Here is an 18,356-nt window from a genome sequence, read left to right as displayed (position 1 = left end):
TGGCCCCTGTACTAGGTGCTAGGGCTTCAGCAAGTCCAAGGCATTCTCGAGCAGCTTATATCAGGGGTTCCGAGCCATACTCTTCCCCAGGTATCCTCGCTTCTAGGGGCTAAGTCTTCACCATCCTCAGGTCTCAGTTCAAAGCCAGTTCCTTCAGGAACCCTGCCCAACACTAAGACTGCATTCTGTGTTCTCCAGGTGTTCTGTATTTCTTCTTGGCTGTGTGTTGCACAACTGTAGTGAGTTATCAGCTTGATTGGTTCATTTCATCTCCCTCTCACCCTCCAGACCAACTGAAAAAAGAATTTCTGCAAACATGGCGGTTCAGTGGCCACCACTCCTGTGTGGTTATTGAGCCCCCGAGGTGTGATTGGTGCAACCGAGGAAGTGAATTTTCAATCGTATTTTAATTGTATTGACTGTTAATGAACATAACTTTGAAATTAGATAGCCCCATGGAGTGGGCTTCCCTGGTGGCTCAGATGGTAAAGAATCTGCCTCTCAATGCGGGAGACCCAAGTTCGATCCCGGGGTCGGGGAGATAGCCTGAAGGAGAAAATGGCAACCCCGTCTAGTATTCTTGCCTGGAGAATCCCTTGGACCCAGGAGCCCTGAGGGCTACAGTCCATGGGGTCACAAAAGGGTCCAGCTCGACTGAGCGACTAACACTTTGACTGTCACTGATGTGGAGTTGGCGGCTACCAGGTGGACCGCAGGACTCTAGACTGTCAGCAGCAGGGAGGAGGGGAGGGGCCTGGGGATAAACCAGGCACAGAGGAGGAGCTCGGGAACTTTATGTATGAGTGAGAATTTACCAAAGCAAAAATAATACAAGGCAGAATTGATTAAATTCTAGATAAAAAAATAAACAAGCAGAAGGCCGTGGAAACGTAGAAGAAAGACCTAGGTCTCTCTGACCGAAAGAAACCTGGAAGTTTCTCAGAGGGTGTGAGTTTTACTGGGCCAGTGGAGACTGGGCAAGCTTAGGGATTCCCCTGGTGGTCCAGTGGGGACTTCGCCTGCTGGTGCAGGAGGTTCGGATTTGATCCCTGGTCAGGGAGCTAAGATCCCACAGGCCCTGAGGCCAAAAAAAAACCAAAACATAGAACAGAAGCAATATTGTAACAGAGTCAATAAAGACTTTAAAAAGGGTCCACATCAAAAAAAAAAAAAGAAGGCTCTTGATAACCCGAAATCTTGTGCCATTTCATGACGTCTCAGTGATGCTCCAAGTATTAGGATTCTGGCTTTTCGTACATAATCTGAATGTGAATTTGCTGTGTAGCTCGAATCTTCCTAAATCTCAAGCCATTACTGAACTCGGAGAATTTTTCAAACGCCTTTCCACCTGACTTTCTGCGTTTTGCATCACGACTGCTGGCTCTTTGGAGTTAGTGCAGGTGGCAGAAACCGTCTCTTGGGAGAAGCGACTTCATTTTTGTCGTGCTTCTCAAACGGCAATGAACTTGGGATTCTGCAAGACCAAAAGCATGGCATAAATGAAATATCCGTTTTGATTTTGACCGCAGATGGTGTACCCAGTGTATGGGGCTCTGAGAGATCACTTTGAAGTTAATTATATTTTATATTGTTAGGAATATGTTCACAATTACAGTTAGATAAGGGGAATTTATATTCTCTTCTGTTCTCACCCTGGCTCCCCCCCTCTTCCCTGCCGTGGCCCCACAGGTCCAGCCCCCCTTTTGTACTCCCGATGAATTTACATACTGGGCAACAGACTGTGGAAATTATGCCGGGGCACTTATGTATTTCTGTTCATTTTATGTCATCATTGCCTACATCATGCTAAATCTGCTTGTAGGTAAGTGATGCTCGTTGAATATTTTCTCAATCTCTTTAAACTCAGGTTGTTAGATAATTATGTACAATTTCCAAGTAATTATCGCGGGTTGCTTGGGGTGGGTGTTTTATGGCATTAATTATAAATTGTTGCCTCATGGTCCAGAAACTGAAAAGACCTTTGGAAGGCACATAAATGACAGTTGATTGCAATTTCAAGAGTTGTCCTATTTATTATGTCCATTAATTTCAAAAGCTCTTCTCATGGGTTCAGTTGAACAAATATCAGAAAAGGCTACCTTTGCCACCTTGAAACATCACAATTATGTTTTCAAAAGATATACGTTGTCCACCCAGCTGTGGGGCCACCAGAACTCAATCTGACTTTTAAAAAGTGCCCTGGAACTCTCAACGAAGAGTTGAAGCCAGCTGGCGTGAGCAGCTATAGACACAGAATGCGTGTTTATGCTCATGACCCTCGTGTTTTGGAAAGGCAGGAGCTGGATGAATAGCCTGATCCAAGTGTAAAACATGCCAACTTGGAAACCGTACTAAAAGCCCTTTAAAAATTTGGCTTATAATGTAGGTGATAAAATTCATTATTTATAATCGATGTTTTACTTTTTGGGAAAAATGACAGATTAGCATAATTGCCTAACATCCTCATTTTTCTTTTCTTTTCTTTTTTTTCTTTAGCCATAATTGTGGAGAATTTCTCCTTGTTTTATTCCACTGAGGAAGACCAGCTTTTAAGTTACAATGATCTTCGCCACTTTCAAATCATATGGAACATGGTGGATGATAAAAGAGAGGTGAGAGAATCGATTATTGTCTCATGCCCTACCCCAAAGACACTTACTGCCTTATTGCAAACTTTTCAGTGGTTTTGTGGTTGACAGTTGACATGTATTGAATTTGGATTGAATGGCCATTGCTGAATTGCAGAAAGCTGTCATTGACAATTTAGAAGGATACGCTAGGAGGGGAGAGGGACAAAAGAGCTCCCCGTCCTGTTCTTTCCAACCGTAAGTGTCCTCTCCTTCCGACATTCGGAAGGTCAGCAAGGAGAAGAAACTAAGGGAGCTCTAAAGAGGCCAACCTGGGCTCAGGGCAGGATGGGGTGAGGTTTACATCACCATAGTGATCTGTAAGGCAGATTCAAACAGCAATTCTGATTAGAAGTGCAAAGGAGTTATTTAAGTGGTTTCTGAAAGTTGCCATTTTGGACTTTACCATTTGGATGTTTTCATCATAAATCTTATCCAAGATTTCCTAGAGTTAGAGCAGCAGCTGCTCTTGCCCCCTCCCCTCCCCCGCCCCTCCCTGACCCCCCAACCCCCTCTCCCTCTTCTCCCCCCTTCTTCCTTCCTCGCCTCCTACCCATCCCCCTCCTTCCTCCCCTTCCTCCTCTTCCTTCTTCATCCTCGCAAACCCTCAGGCACAGTTTTAGGCACCAGGGATGTGCCTGTGAACAAGATGGCAAGGTTCCTGTGCTCACAGAGCCTACAGGGAGACAAACTATAAAAAGTGAGACAGTAATGATTGTAAAGATTATTTTTATTTCAAGAAACTATAAACACTTTGAAGAAGATGTGACATGGTAGAGTGGCTGGAGTTGGCGGCAGATGTTTTAGTAGGGTGGTCGTGAAGGCCTGGCTGAGCAGGTGTTATTTGACTTAACATCTGAGGAACGAGAGAAGTTCAGCCACGGGCAGACCTGGGGTAAGATCTGGAAAGGGTTTCTGGAAGAATCGACTGCAGACACAGAGGCCAAGGAGCCAGAAGCAGAGCGGAGGGGGTTTCCTGGACCAGAGCTGGGGTCTGCAGAGCAGCGCATGGCTTTCCCCAGGGCCTGTGCTCTCTCTCCCCCTGGTGCCCCCACCGCCCCAGGCACTGGTCTGGGGGGTTCCTTCCAAGACAGTGACCTGGCTGAGCAGGTGTCTGGCCCCCTCTCCATCTCACCTGATCTGCTGAGCTCTCCATCACTGCCGCATGCAGGGACCTGCCCTCCGTGGACACACACGCATGTCGGCACACTGCTCACACATGTGGACATCAGTAACTGGCAGGAATTCTCGGGCTGCCAGCCTCCCTACCTCTCTCCCAGTTCCTCCATTCAAAGTCAGAGCCAGGCTGGCACTGCAGGTTTTGTTGCCCCGAAGGGAGTGACCCGTGTTAGGGGTTCGGAGTCTGGATCTGCTGGGAGCCCGTCTTCCTGGATGGGATTGCCCTCTTGCTGGAGAGGACCCGGAAAGGAGTGGTCTTTCGGCAGAAGAGCAACTCAGAATCCATAATTAGCCATGCCCAGCATCTGGACTAAGTGAAGAGGACGATCATGCCCACATGGGCCCCGTGTCCTCTACTCAGTGCATCACTCTCCTCTCGGCTCACATGTTAGACAAATATGGGCACAGGCTGAGTCCATGCGACAGGCACCAGGGAGAGACCGTAAAGTGGGAGCCGTGCTAGGGGAGATGGAGGGTGACCTCTGCCCCTCCTGGCTCCTGGGCTGTCCCGCTGTGGCGGGGATGTCCCTACCTGCCCCCCTTCCACCCCCAGAACCAGAGAAGTCCCCGCAGAAGCTCCCAGGAGCCAGCTCTTCATCCCGGTCTCCTCCGAGTGTGCAGACCCACCCTGCCTCCAGAGCCCAGCAGCTTCCTTGCTCTGCTGGTTTATGGCAGCTTCTGAGGACTAGCTGTGGGCTCTTTGGCTGTGAAAACAGAATGCCAAGCAAAAATGACAGTGCTCTGTTACCCGGCTTCCTCAGTGGCTCAGTGGTAAAGAACCCACCTGCCAATGCGGGAGATGAGGGTTCGATCCCCTGGAGGTCGGGAAGATCCCCTGCAGGAGGAAATGGCAACCTACTCCAGTCTTCTTGCCTAGAGAATCCCATGGACAGAGGAGCCAGGCAGGCTACAGTCCATGGGGTCACAGAGAGTCCGACGAGACTTGACAACCATCAACATGCTCTGTCGCCAGGGGGTGATCCCAACCTTCCGCGTGAAGTTCCTGCTGCGGCTGCTGCGAGGCAGGCTGGAGGTGGACCTGGACAAGGACAAGCTTCTGTTCAAGCACATGTGCTACGAGATGGAGCGGCTGCACAACGGCGGTGACGTCACCTTCCACGACGTGCTCAGGTACGGGGTGGGGGCAGGGGGCTTGGGGGGTCGGTTCCCAGCTCTGAGTCTCAGCTGCAGGGGCGGCTGCAGGAAGGAAGACATCCAGAGGGCTGGGAACCTGCTCAGTTCCTGGGGCCAAGCTGGGGCTACAGTCCGATCAGTCTTCTCACCTTCGGGTCTGACCAGAGTTGGCCTGGCCCACCCAGACACACATGCCCCTGCTTGGTTGACACACCCCATTTCCAGACATTTCCTGAGGACCCCAGATAGGACAAAAGGGCAGACGGAGGCTCAGCCCTTTCTTCTCTCTGAGCAGCTTCTGCATTATTTGCTGCCGCTGCTGCGTCACTTCAGTCGTGTCCAACTCAATGTGACCCCATAGAGAGCAGCCCACCAGGCTCCCCCGTCCCTGGGACTCTCCAGGCAAGATCACTGGAGTGGGTTGCCATTTCCTTCTCCAATGCATGAAAGTGAAAAGTGAAAGTGAAGTCGCTCAGTCGTGCCCGACCCTCAGCGACCCCATGGACTGCAGCCCACCAGGCTCCTCTATCCATGGGATTCTCCAGGCAAGAGTACTGGAGTGGGGTGCCATTGCCTTCTTGCTAGGATTGCTTTAACAAACTCCCACTCTCTGAGCAGTCTAAGCAGTCAAGTGGATTGTCTAGAGGCTGGAAGTGAATTCCAGGAGTCAGCAGACGGGGTTCTCTCTGAGGCTGGAGGAGGATGGGATCCAGGTCTTGCCCGGGGCTGCTGGTGGTTTGCTGGTCATCGTTGGTGCTTCTTGGCTTGTGGAAGCATCACCCTGATCTCTGCCTTCATCTTCACAGGACGTGCTCCGTGTGTGTGTCTGTGTGTCTGTCCAGGTGTCCCCTTTTGTAAGGACACCAGATCATATCGTGTTAAAGACCCACCCTACTCCAGCACGACCTCCTCCTGACTGATTACATCTGCAGAGCCTGCGAGTGCATGCTCAGGTGCTTCAGTCGTGTCTGACTCTTTAGGACCCCATGAACTGCAGTTCACCAGCTCCTCTGTCCTTGGGATTCTCTAGGAAAGAGTGCTAGAGTGGGTTGCCATGCTGTCCTCCAGGGGATCTTCCCGACCCAGGGATCAACCCTGGGTCTCCTGCGTTGCAGGCAGATTCTTTACTGTCTGAGCCACCGGGGAAGCCCAATCTGCAGTGACCTGTTCCCAAATAAGATCACACTCTGAGGGCCCAGAGTGAGGACTCCAGCATACCTTTTGTTGAGGGAAAACAATTCAGCTCAACAGCTTCTTAAATGGGAGTCAGTGGATAAACTTCAGAGGTCCGTGGTCTTGGAAAGAGAAACAGTTCCATCTTTATTTTCACTAGTCATTGGCTGCAGTGCAGCATCTCCTTCAGTGATGAAGGCAGGCGACAAACCACAGTAGTGTTAACAATAGAGTAGCTGTATCTTTGTCACCAGTAAAAATCTCAGACATTACTGCATGTCTAATATCTTAAAATACCTGTTATGCTTCCCAGTTCTGAGACATTAGTAGTCATTTCACCTCAGCTGGATGTTACTATTCAATATAATAGTAGAAAAGTTCTTATTTTACTGTATCACCACCTTTTCAAAGAAATCTAAGGACTCAATTTCTATATAATCCGTTTCCTGTGTAATGTAGATTTCGTAATGCATTCAAAACCTGATGCTAAGAAATACCTCGCGTCAGCTGCACTGCCAAAGGATCCATGCCCCAGAAAAAGTCAAGAAAACCCTCTACCACCAGTAGCTATGTTCATCGTGTTGCAAATACCCAGCCAATTAAGTGCTGGGTATTGAGTCACAAATTTCAGGAGCATCCATGCGTCCAGAAATACGTTGTAACTGGAATCTGAAAAATGACCAGAACAGAGGAAGGATCTGGGAGAAGTTGTCTCAAGTTATTGATTCTACCTCCCTCTCTTCACTTCTGGGAGCAAGCGAAAAGGCAGGACAAGATGAGGCAGAAAACACAGACGAGAGCAAAGAGTGCCCCCTCTCTCAGAATGTCACCTCATATTCCTCATAGTGACAGTTTCAGGCTGAAAGTGAGGTGGATAGGCACATCACTGTCCCCACTAATCAGCATCCAGCCTCTTTGGATGACGTTGTGTGTCTGATCAGATGGGCCTGGATGAAGCTGATGGAGGCATCCTTTGCTCCTCCTTATCCTTCTCACCCTGGATGTGATCGCAAGTGGTCCACAGCGATGAGATTCTTGACAAGGCAGGGGAGAGCGTGTTCTTCCCCAGTGGTGGGAAGAGGCTTAGCGATCCAGAGTAGGTCATGGAACTGATACCAAGGCTGAATGGGGAGGGCCCCTCAGGCACCTGCAGGCTGTGATCTGGGCTGTGTAGATGGATGTGAGCTCACAGCTGGGGGCTGTGACTACGCAGGACAGCACCAACTGCCAGAGGGCACTGTATCCCACTTTGGCTGCGAGCCCCTCAGCCTGGGCACCGCCTCGTTGCCCAGCTGCCTCCACACAGCACGTCGGCTGAGTCTCTGTCATCAGCCATTGTTTGGGCCTATGGCGCTAAGGGCCGAATGGGAGTGAACACTGCACCCTGGCTTTGAGCCCATCTGAAATGAATGAGGAAGGGACTTCCCTGGTGGCCCAGTGGCAAGACTCCTTGCGGGGGTTGGGGGTGTGCGGGTTTGGTTCCTTGTTGGGGAACTAGCCCCTCAATGCTGCAGTTAAGAGTTTCCATGCTGGGATTCCCTCGTAGCTCAGTTGGTAAAGAATCCGCTTGCAGTGCAGGAGACCCTGGTTCGATTCCTGGGTTGGGAAGATCCGCTAGAGAAGGGACAGGCTACCCACTCCAGTATTCTTGGCCTTCCCTGGTGGCTCAGCTGGTGAAGAATCTGCCTGCAATGTGGGAGACCTGGGTTTGATCCCTGGGCTGAGAAGATCCCCTGGAGAAGGGAAAGGCTACCCACTCCAGTAGTCCATGGGGTCGAAAAGAGTCAGACACAACTGAGTGACTTTCACTTCACTTCACGCCGAAACTAAAGATCCCACATGCCATGACCAAGATGGAAGATCCCAAGTGCTGCACCTAAGACCAGGCACGGTCAAATAAGTAAATAAAAATAGATGTTTTAAAATATAACAAATGAGGAAGATCTAGGGCAGCACATGAGATCAACTGAGAGGGAAACGGTGAGGGCCAGGGGAACGGGATATGTGACCCACAGCCAAGTATATTGACCCTCACCAAATTTTTCTGTATATAAACATGACTTTTTTTCTATTAAACTTTTTGTTTTATATTGAAGTGTAGCCAGTTAACAATGGTGTGATAGTTTCAGGTGAACAGCAAAGGGACTCGGGCATATCCATGTGTATCCCTTCTCCCCCAGACTCCCCTCCCATCCAGGCTGCTGCATACCATTAGAGAGTTTGGAATGGACAAGTACATAATGCTTTATTTAAAATGGATAACCAGCAAGCATCTACTTTAAGCACAAGGACCATCACCAAATTGACCTGAATGTGAAGAAAGTATAGCAAAAACAGTCTTCCTTCTACAGGGGAAGTTCCAGACTCTTAAGCAGCTGATAATGAAGGTCATAGCCTAGCCTGGATCTTTCGTTTAATGAATGCTGATGGTGTGGTAAGCACCTTGCAGATAGCAGCACACTTCATCCTATGGAAAGGGAGGTCCATGACTCTCCCTGGCTGATAGATGACGGTGGAGACAGGGAGGTGACACAATCAGATGGTCAGGGGTGGTGTCTGAAACTTAAACGGGCTGGATGGAGTTGTGTCCTCTCTGGCTTCTGTGATGGCCACAAGCCTGGCCCCCAGGGTCATCAGAGCTCACCACTATGCCCCCCCACCCAGCATGCTCTCCTACCGGTCTGTGGACATCCGCAAGAGTTTGCAGCTGGAAGAGCTGCTGGCCAGGGAGCAGTTGGAGTACACCATCGAGGAGGAGGTGGCCAAGCAGACCATCCGCATGTGGCTGAAGAAGTGCCTGAAGCGCATCCGAGCCGTGAGTGAGCCAGACCTGTGGGCCTTCACCTCCTCCTCTTGGAGGAGGAGGCAGCCAGGAGGGGGGAGGAAGAGGAGGCGAAAGAAGGGGAGGAGGGGGCACAGAGGGGAGGAGGGGTTGGGAGAGAAAGAGGGGGAGGGGAGGAGGAGGGGGAGGAGAGGAGAGGGAGGATTCAAAGGAAAGAACTTTGGAAAGAGGAGGGGGAGGGGAGGGGGGAAGGGAGGAGGAGGGGAGAGGGGAGGGGGAGGAAGAGGAGCAGAAAGAAGGGGAGGAGGAGTTGGGGTAGGAGAAGGAAGAAGGGGAGGAGGGGCCAGGGGAGGAGGGACCAGGGGAGGAGGGGGAGGATTCAAAGGAAAGAACTTTGGAAAGAGGATGGGGAGGAGGAAGGGAGGAGGGAGGCAGAGTGTCCAAAGGAAAGGGCTCCCACAGTACCTGGATTAGATCCTTCTGTGATCACCTTATGGACCTTCAACCAGGTCACCCGGATCCATTCATAGTGATTGAAACCCTAGTTCTGGCCCAGAGTCAGCCATCCCCTCTTGAGCAGAGTCCGTAAGAAGTTTCCATTGAATCACATCTTTATAACACAGGATGAATATTTAAAAAGCAGTTTATGGATATTAAAATATTTACGATCGCCTTTTATGAAACGCAGGTGTTCACAATGCCGACAATCTCTACGTGTCTGAACGGCAATTGAATTGACAAAGCTACTTTTAAATTGCCCCTAAAAAGCCCAATGTATTGTTGACAGTGTTGTTTGATCTTTAGTTAAAGACCACCTCTCCCCAAAAGTTATGATCTGCTTCCTGAACTATAAGCTTTAAGATTCTCTAATTCATAAATTAATGAATGTATACTGTGTTGAGTGTGTTTGCAGTCAGCTCTTCTATTTGGTCTTTTGACCTATGCTTGGAAATGGCAACCCACTCCAGTACTTTTGCCTGGAAAATCCCATGGATGGAGGAGCCTGGCAGGCTACCAGTCCATGGGGTCGCAAAGAGTCAGACATGACTGAGTGACTTCACTTTCACTTTCACACACAGGGGGTGGAAAAAATCAAATGAACCAGTAAACATTTATACAGAACAAAATTCTATCTTATTTCTAAGAACATCAACTGCAAAGTGTATCTGTTGGAGGAGAAAAGGTCCCCAGAGAAATGGACCGGTCCAGCCTCGTATAGCAAGGCAGCTGTGACAGACGCCCCCCCCCCACACTTCTAAGTCCGCTCAGTGTTCCCCACCCCACACCCCATCAGCCCTGCTAAGTCAGGGATTACGTCTGCCCCCCGCAGACCCTGTTAGGGCACAGGCATTGCTGACTGTCTCCCAGACCGTCCTGGCCTCAATGTGTGCCAGGACAGGTTGGCCCGCTGCAACCAGAGCAACTAGAACACAGCAAGGGTTTCTCTCAACCACCCAGGTGTCCTGCTTCTTACAACTTAGAGGAAAGGAGCAAGCTACGTTGGCTTAGTGAGCATAGAATAAGAAAAGAAGGGGAAAAAAATAGAAACTCATGTTAATGATCTAAAAATCCTCTTATACAAAGATGGGCTTGATAAAGGACAGAAATGGTATGGACCTAACAGAAGCAGAAGATATTAAGAAGAGATGGCAAGAGTACACAGAACTGTACAAAAAAGATCTTCACAACCCAGATAATCATGATGGTGTGATCACTGACCTAGAGCCAGACATCCTGGAATGTGAAGTCAAGTGGGCCTTAGAAAGCATCACTACGAACAAAGCTAGTGGAGGTGATGGAATTCCAGTTGAACTATTCCAAATCCTGAAAGATGATGCTGTGATGGTGCTGCACTCAATATGCCAGCAAATTTGGAAAACTCAGCAGCGGCCACAGGACTGGAAAAGGTCAGTTTTCATTCCAATCCCAAAGAAAGGCAATGCCAAAGAATGCTCAAACTACCGCACAATTGCACTCATCTCACATACTAGTAAAGTAATGCTCAAAATTCTCCAAGCCAGGCTTCAGCAATATGTGAACCGTGAATTTCCTGATGTTCAAGCTGGTTTTAGAAAAGGCAGAGGAACCAGAGATCAAATTGCCAACATCCGATGGATCATGGAAAAAGCAAGAGAGTTCCAGAAAAACATCTATTTCTGCTTTATTGACTATGCCAAAGCCTTTGACTGTGTGGATCACAATAAACTGTGGAAAATTCTGAAAGAGATGGGAATACCAGACCACCTGATCTGCCTCTTGAGAAATTTGTATGCAGGTCAGGAAGCAACAGTTAGAACTGGACATGGAACAACAGACTGATTCCAAATAGGAAAAGGAGTTCGTCAGGGCTGTATATTGTCACCCTGTTTATTTAACTTATATGCAGAGTACATCATGAGAAACGCTGGACTGGAAGAAACACAAGCTGGAATCAAGATTGCTGGGAAAAATAACAATAACCTCAGATATGCAGATGACACCACCCTTATGGCAGAAAGTGAAGAGGAACTCAAAAGCCTCTTGATGAAAGTGAAAGTGGAGAGTGAAAAAGTTGGCTTAAAGCTCAACATTCAGAAAACAAAGATCATGGCATCTGGTCCCATCACTTCATGGCAAATAGATGGGGAAACAGTGTCAGACTTTATTTTTCTGGGCTCCAAAATCACTGCAGATGGTGATTGCAGCCATGAAATTAAAAGACGCTTACTCTTTGGAAGGAAAGTTATGACCAACCTAGATAGCATATTCAAAAGCAGAGACATTACTTTGCCAACAAAGGTTCGTCTAGTCAAGGCTATGGTTTTTCCTGTGGTCATGTATGGATGTGAGAGTTGGACTGTGAAGAAGGCTGAGTGCCGAAGAATTGATGCTTTTGAACTGTGGTGTTGGAGAAGACTCTTGAGAGCCCCTTGGACTGCAAGGAGATCCAACCAGTCCATTCTGAAGGAGATCAGCCCTGGGATTTCTTTGGAAGGAATGATGCTAAAGGTGAAACTCCAGTACTTTGGCCACCTCCTTCGAAGAGTTGACTCATTGGAAAAGACTCTGATGCTGGGAGGGATTGGGGGCAGGAGGAGAAGGGGACGACAGAGGATGAGATGGCTGGATGGCATCACTGACTCGATGGACATGAGTCTCAGTGAACTCCGGGAGTTGGTGATGGACAGGGAGGCCTGGCATGCTGCGATTCATGGGGTCGCAAAAAGTCGGACACGGCTGGGTGACTGATCTGATCTGATCTGATCTGATAGGGAACTGTATTCAATATTGTGTAATAACGTATAAGGGGCAAATACCTGAAAAAGAGAGTGTGTGTGTGTGTGTGTGTATGCTGCTACGTGCTAAGTCGCTTTAGTGTGTCCTACTCTTTGTGACCCCATGGACTGTAGCCATCCAGGCTCCTCTGTCCTTGGGATTTCCCAGGCAAGAATACTGGAGTGGGTTGCCGTTTTCTCCTCTAGGGGATCTTCCTGACCCAGGAATCAAACCCACCTCTCCCGCATTGCAGGCAGATTCTTTACCATCTGAGCCACCAGGGATATGGCTGGGCTGTACACCTGAAACTTAGATGGTATTATAAATTGACTATATTTCAATTAAAACTTGTTTAAAGAGAAGGAAAAACAATTCTGTTTAAAATAAAACTTACATGGTAGTATCAGTGAACATAAGGATTGTTATGCAAATGAACACTCCAAGCCCTCCTCTAAAGCTGTCTGATACCCATCAGGGAAAACCCCTTATTTGGAAGCTCTTAAGTGGTCACCAGGCTTCCCTGGTGGCTCAGATGGTAAAGCGTCTGCCTGCAATGTGGGAGACCCGGGTTCGATCTGGGGGTCCAGAAGATCCCCTGGAAAGGAAATGGCAACCCACTGCAGTACTCTTGCCTGGAAAATGCCATGGACAGAGGAGCCTGGTAGGTAGGCTACAGCCCATGGGGTCACAAAGAGTTGGACATGACTGAGCGACTTCCCTTTCTTTCTTTCCTTCTTTCTTTCTATTTTTCTTTCAAGTGGTCACCCTGCAGGCAGGTCCTTTGGAGAGAGGAGAGAGGAAGACTTGAATGGTGGGGGCAGGGGATATTGGGCTGACTTTCCCATTCCTGAAAGAAGGATCCTGTCTCCATAGAAACAGCAGCAGTCCTGTAGCATCATCATCAGCCTGAAGCAGAGCCAACAGCAGGAGTTGAAGCGGATCCTCAACCCGCCCAGCATCGAGACCACGCAGCCCAGCGAAGACCTGAAGACCAACAGTCAGGACAACAGTGTGCAACCCGAGGTATGGGCAGGGGGTGTCTGTCACCCACGGAGTTCACGAAACAGGAGCTGGTGCCGTTCACGTAGTCGTCTCACACAAGTGATGCTATTTCTAACAGGAAGTTAAGTTGATAAAAAACAGCAACAGCAACTGAAACATGTTGATCCAGTTTATGTTTATGTCCTGTCACCCCTGAATCTGTGGCACTTATTTCAAAAGATTCTGATTTGTATGGATACCAAAAAATAAAAAACAACAGGAACGCTCTAAATTTAATAATCCTGTTGATATTTGTCTAAAAAGTTAATATCATGTCTGTAAGGGTTTGAGTCCAGCCATGGCCCGTGACTTAGGAGAATATGGTTTGCCTAGTTCTGCCCTCAAATTTTTCTCCTCCTCACCAAGTCCTAGAAACTTGCAGTCAAGTGAGCAAAAGGTTTGCAGTTGGCCTTCAGCCTCCTTAAACAGACTCATCGAGGATTAGTCCTCCTTTTGTTGGGCATCAGAAGAGCATATGGAAATCGGGGAGGCTTAGCTTAAGGACCTTCTGTGTACTGGGGCTCAGCCTAGCTTCATTTCCAGCCTCCATCTGCACATCCATAAAACAGCTCAGCGTCACCAGCCTCCTGGAGAGCATGTGAGTGAGAAGCAGCTGGCAGGAGGCCCGGGCCTTGTGAGGCTTTCAATGTGAAACAAGTGGAGCTGGTCCAGCGTCCTGATGTGTAGTGACACAGTCAGGGCCGGCGACAGACACTGAATCCTGGGGCTCCATGGCTGAGCAGGATCTGCCGAGGGGCCTCTTGCGCCACAGCCCTGTTTTGGGTAGATTCACATGTCCTTGGCTCCCCCCGACCCCCAGCCAGTAGGCATCATGGGTCACTGAGACTTGGCCTAGGACGGTCAACACAGGGGACAACGTGGGGCATCTACAGTGGCCCTGCCACCTGTCTGCCTCGAGAGTGGCCAGCAGTGTGGGGCTGGCAAAGCAGGGAGGTGATGCTGGCCAAGCACTCTGGTTTGGGGTTAAAAAACTCAAGAGGGAACGCGGAGGAGAGGTGAGGACCCCAGTACTGATAGGGAAGGAAAAGATGCTGGTAAAGCAGAGACTGGGTGAGATGCGTGGAGGAGATCCGAGCACTTCTCCTTGACCTCAGTCTTAGTTGATGGAAGTCTCGTTCTCCTCTGGGGCTCATCCCAGAGCTTCGTCTGCTGAGGATTCATGGAAACTCTAGGCGCTGACCCCCAGGTTGGCAAGCATGGGCTGCCCCCAAAGCAGGCCATCCCTGCTGCTCCCAATTCTTCCTGGAAGCCCTTCCCTGCTGTCCTGGTGCATGGCAGTGCCCCCAGGAGTGAGGGGCATGGGGCTGTGAATGTGGAGGAATCCAGGAAGGATGCCCAAGAAAAGGGGCCACCTGTAAAGTCAGCTTTTCACCCTCACCATGTGCAGCGGTGACTTTGTCAAATTTTCCTTGACTCTTTTGCCCGTTGTTCACCCTTCCAGTCCTCCTGGTGGACACGATGGGTCCATACTGTTTTTTCCCACTTGACTTTCCTGTGGGGCTTTCTTCGTTTCTTAAACTGAAATGAGGGGCCAAGCCAGCGCACAGAGGAGGGTGGAGGAGACCACGTGGTGAGCGATAACCGCCTGACTCTCCCCCAACCCCCATCCCTACAGTCGAGCAGCCAGCAGCAACTCCTGAGCCCCACCCTCTCGGACCGGGGAGGGGGTCGCCAGGACGCGGCCGAGGCCGGGAAGCCCCAGAGGAAGTTCGGGCAGTGGCGCCTGCCCTCTGGTACGTATAGTAAGTCCTTTCTCCAGCAGTTGGCTCATCCGAAAGGTTATCGTTCAGTCACTCAGTCGTGTCTGACTCTTTGCGACCCCAATGGACTGCAGCATGCCAGGCTTCCCTATCCTTCACCGTCTCCTGGAGTTTGTTCAAACTCATGTCCATTGAGTCAGTGATCCATCCAACCATCTCATCCTGTGTCGTCCCCTTTTCCTCATGCCCTCAGTCTTTCCCAGCATCAGGGTCTGAAGGGTATCAGTGCTGATGGTGTGTTTGGGGTCTTGAATTTCAAAATTCAGGTCCGCATCTAAAGTTATTTATAGCGACTTCCCTGGTGTTCCAGTGGCTAGGATTTCAAGTTTCATTGTAGGGGGCCTGGGTTCGATCCCTAGTTTGAAAGTAAGATCCCAGAAAGTCATGCAGTGCGGCCAAAAACAACAAAAAAGAATATATAGACAGTGAAATGATGAAAAATGTACTTCCCTCATCAGAAACATTTTCCTCAAAATGGCTTCTCTAAGTAGAACAATGTTAGCCCTTGTTTTCAGCTAATAGAGAAGGCAGCTCCTATTTTTTTTTAAATCATTTTATTTATTTATTTATTTATTAAGCTGAGCTGGGTCTTCCTTGCAGTGCGTAAGCTTCTCTAGTTGTGGCACATGGGCTTAGTTGCCCTGTGGCCTGTGGGATCTTATCTCCCAGGTCAGGGATCAAACCCTCATCTCCTGCATTGGAAGGCAGATTCTTAACCACTGGACCACCAAGGAAGTCTCAGCAGCCCCTATTAACAAAGCTATTATAACCACAACATAGAAAGATCAAGAGATTATCACCACAGGCTTCCAGTGCACATTCCAGACATCCCCTAACTTCGGTAACATTCGTTTACTCTAAGAGGGCGTAGGTGGGTCCATGTCACTCAGAAAAACATAGGGTTCTCAAAAAAGGAGCAACAAAACTTATTTAGTGCAGTAGAATATGTTTCAGTACTTACTGTACGCCAATCGCTATCCTAACTGCCTCCCATCTGCTCCTTCATTTGATCCTCACAACCCTATTATTTTCCACGTTTTACTGATTCAGTGAGGGAGTTTTCTTCTAGAGCGGCATGGAAAACCAGGATGATCCCATTCGGGGCACGAAGAGTGAGAGGGAGAGCAGTGATCTTCCCAGTTCAATGCTTTCTCTGTGGATAATTGAGCCCACAGGGACGTGGGGGCTTCTTACACTTGTCCAATGCCTCTTAACAGCAGAGAGGGGAGTCTTTCCTCCTGTTGTTGTTGTTTAGTTGTTAAATCACATCCGACTCCTTGCGATGCCATGGACTGTAGCCTGCCAGGCTCCTCTGTCCTTGGGATTCACCAGGCAAGAATACTGGAGTGGGTTGCCATGCCCTCCTCCAGGGGATCTTCCCCACCCAAGGATGGAACCCGCATCTCTTATGTCTCCTGCATGGCAGACAGGTTCTCTACCGCTAGCACCGCCTGGGAAGCCCCCATTATGAATATGCAGAATCCAGTGCTTGGAAAGGTTTCATACATGACATCTGTGGATGGGACTTGCTCGTGGAAGGCATGACTGATGGGACCATCAGGGTGTTTCAGGAATAGCTCGCGATGGGGCCGGGGTTGGGGGCAGGGGAATGGGGAACCACACCATGGTCCTCACGGGGCTTTTATTGATTCCACAGCACCAAAACCAATAAGCCACTCGGTGTCTTCGGTCAACTTACGGTTTGGAGGGCGGACCACAATGAAATCTGTCGTGTGCAAAATGAACCCCATGACGGACACCGCTTCCTGTGGCTCTGAGGTTAAGAAGTGGTGGACCCGGCAGCTGACCGTGGAGAGTGATGAAAGCGGAGATGACCTTCTGGACATTTAGGTGGAAGCCAGCGTGGATGAAAGTCCACTGGCCAAAACTGACTTCTGATGTGTGCTTTCATTGTCCAGTGAGCGATCTGTAATTCATGTATAATTTAAGGCTAACTTGTAACAAGATTTTTTAGAACTAATTTCTGGATCCTGCCATGGGAAAGCATAAAATTGGGTCCATCAAAGCTGTATTTGTGATGAGTTATTGCCACAAATTCAGGAGAATCAGCACGATGACAGTATCCATTATATTAGACACTATACTAATGCCAGATGTAGATCATTCAAAATTCCACACTATCTATGTAAACTAAGGTATATATTCATGTATACTCCTATGCATTATCACCACCCCCTCAAAGAGTGCTTAGCCCAAAACAGCTGATATTCATGGTACAGGAGGCATAGGTTTTAGTTTGTGTTTTTCCCACTTCTTCTAGAAATACTTTCCTGGGAGAATTTATTATTTATGATTGATCTGCAAAGGTCAGCACCGAGCTCATGCTAAAATGATAGTAGTTTTACAAACTACAGATTCTGAATTTTAAAAAGTCTGTTCTTTTTCTCATGTTATTTTTTAAAATCTGCACAAGCTATTTAGAGATCAGAACAAGTCAGTGTCTGTCCCTGGTCACTCAGTGGAACTGTGGCCTGCTCCCAAGAGAACTCTGTGTACAGGTATCAAGCAAAGAATTGGCCTGAAGAGCTGACTGATTTAAAACAAAGCTGTACATAGATCACTCAGGGGGAGCATGGTTACATGAGGATGTTGAGTTTCTTTAAAAGCCCTTTAATCACAGTTTAGCCACAAAAAAAAAAAAAGTAAAACTACATGATTCCGCTTAATTTAAAAATCTTCACATGTGTGATGTTATCCTTGGCTTCATCTGTTACCCAAGGTTGGTCCCTTTGGCCATAAATCAGCAAAGACATTATAAGTTGGCCGCAACACACCATTGCCGTGTTCAATTCAAAATGATGGCCTTGCTGAAACTTCCTTGGTGGTCCGATGGTTAAGAATCCGGCTTGCAATGCAGGGGACGTGGGTTTGATCCCTGGGAATCTAAGATCCCACATGCTTGTGCATTGCAACTAAGACCCAATGGAGCCAAGTGAAAAAAAAAATTTTTTTTTAATGATGCCCTTGCTACCAGATTCTCCTGTAGAAATAATGGTACTGTCTGAAAGCTCGCTCTCAGCTCACAGTTTAGGTGTCTGACAGCTGAGCTGTATTTGTGTCACACATCAGCGCTCCACGTCCTCTGGACGGAACCTTGGTTCTCTTACGTCGTGTCAGCCAAGTGGAGGTGCGCCGGGGCCTGTGACTACACTATTTGGGATTGGAGATTTGCTGTTTAGATGACTTCAGTAGAGTGATGATCTCAGAATCCTTTGACCACCACCCCAGTCCCCAGGTTCTGTGTGACCTCTTTCTGTTTCTCTCTATGTAACATTCTTAAACTTGCCAAATATCACATTCCTTCTGTGTAACAAATGTGACATGGTGGTGACAGTCCATACAGCGTTTCTATGATTAATTGTG

The 18,356-nt window shown here is 48.6% G+C and overlaps 1 protein-coding gene across 1 annotated transcript in view; it reads left to right on the top strand.

Annotated features, from left to right (window-relative positions):
• The window catches only part of NALCN (sodium leak channel, non-selective), a 302,068-nt gene extending 283,927 nt beyond the window's left edge, over window positions 1-18,141 (top strand). The window contains exons 38-44 of the mRNA XM_027557923.1: window positions 1,690-1,822; window positions 2,497-2,612; window positions 4,780-4,937; window positions 8,778-8,928; window positions 13,024-13,173; window positions 14,828-14,945; window positions 16,630-18,141. Of these exons, the coding sequence (XP_027413724.1) occupies window positions 1,690-1,822; window positions 2,497-2,612; window positions 4,780-4,937; window positions 8,778-8,928; window positions 13,024-13,173; window positions 14,828-14,945; window positions 16,630-16,823 (1,020 nt within the window). The 3' untranslated portion in view covers window positions 16,824-18,141. The remainder of the gene's footprint in view (window positions 1-1,689; window positions 1,823-2,496; window positions 2,613-4,779; window positions 4,938-8,777; window positions 8,929-13,023; window positions 13,174-14,827; window positions 14,946-16,629) is intronic.
• Window positions 18,142-18,356: the final 215 nt, after the last annotated feature.

The sequence above is a fragment of the Bos indicus x Bos taurus genome, chromosome 12, assembly GCF_003369695.1.
Source record: "Bos indicus x Bos taurus breed Angus x Brahman F1 hybrid chromosome 12, Bos_hybrid_MaternalHap_v2.0, whole genome shotgun sequence".
Taxonomy (NCBI): Eukaryota; Metazoa; Chordata; class Mammalia; order Artiodactyla; family Bovidae; genus Bos; species Bos indicus x Bos taurus.
The sequence above is the reverse complement of the archived record's forward strand: the minus strand, read 5'-3'. Positions and strand labels throughout refer to the sequence as shown.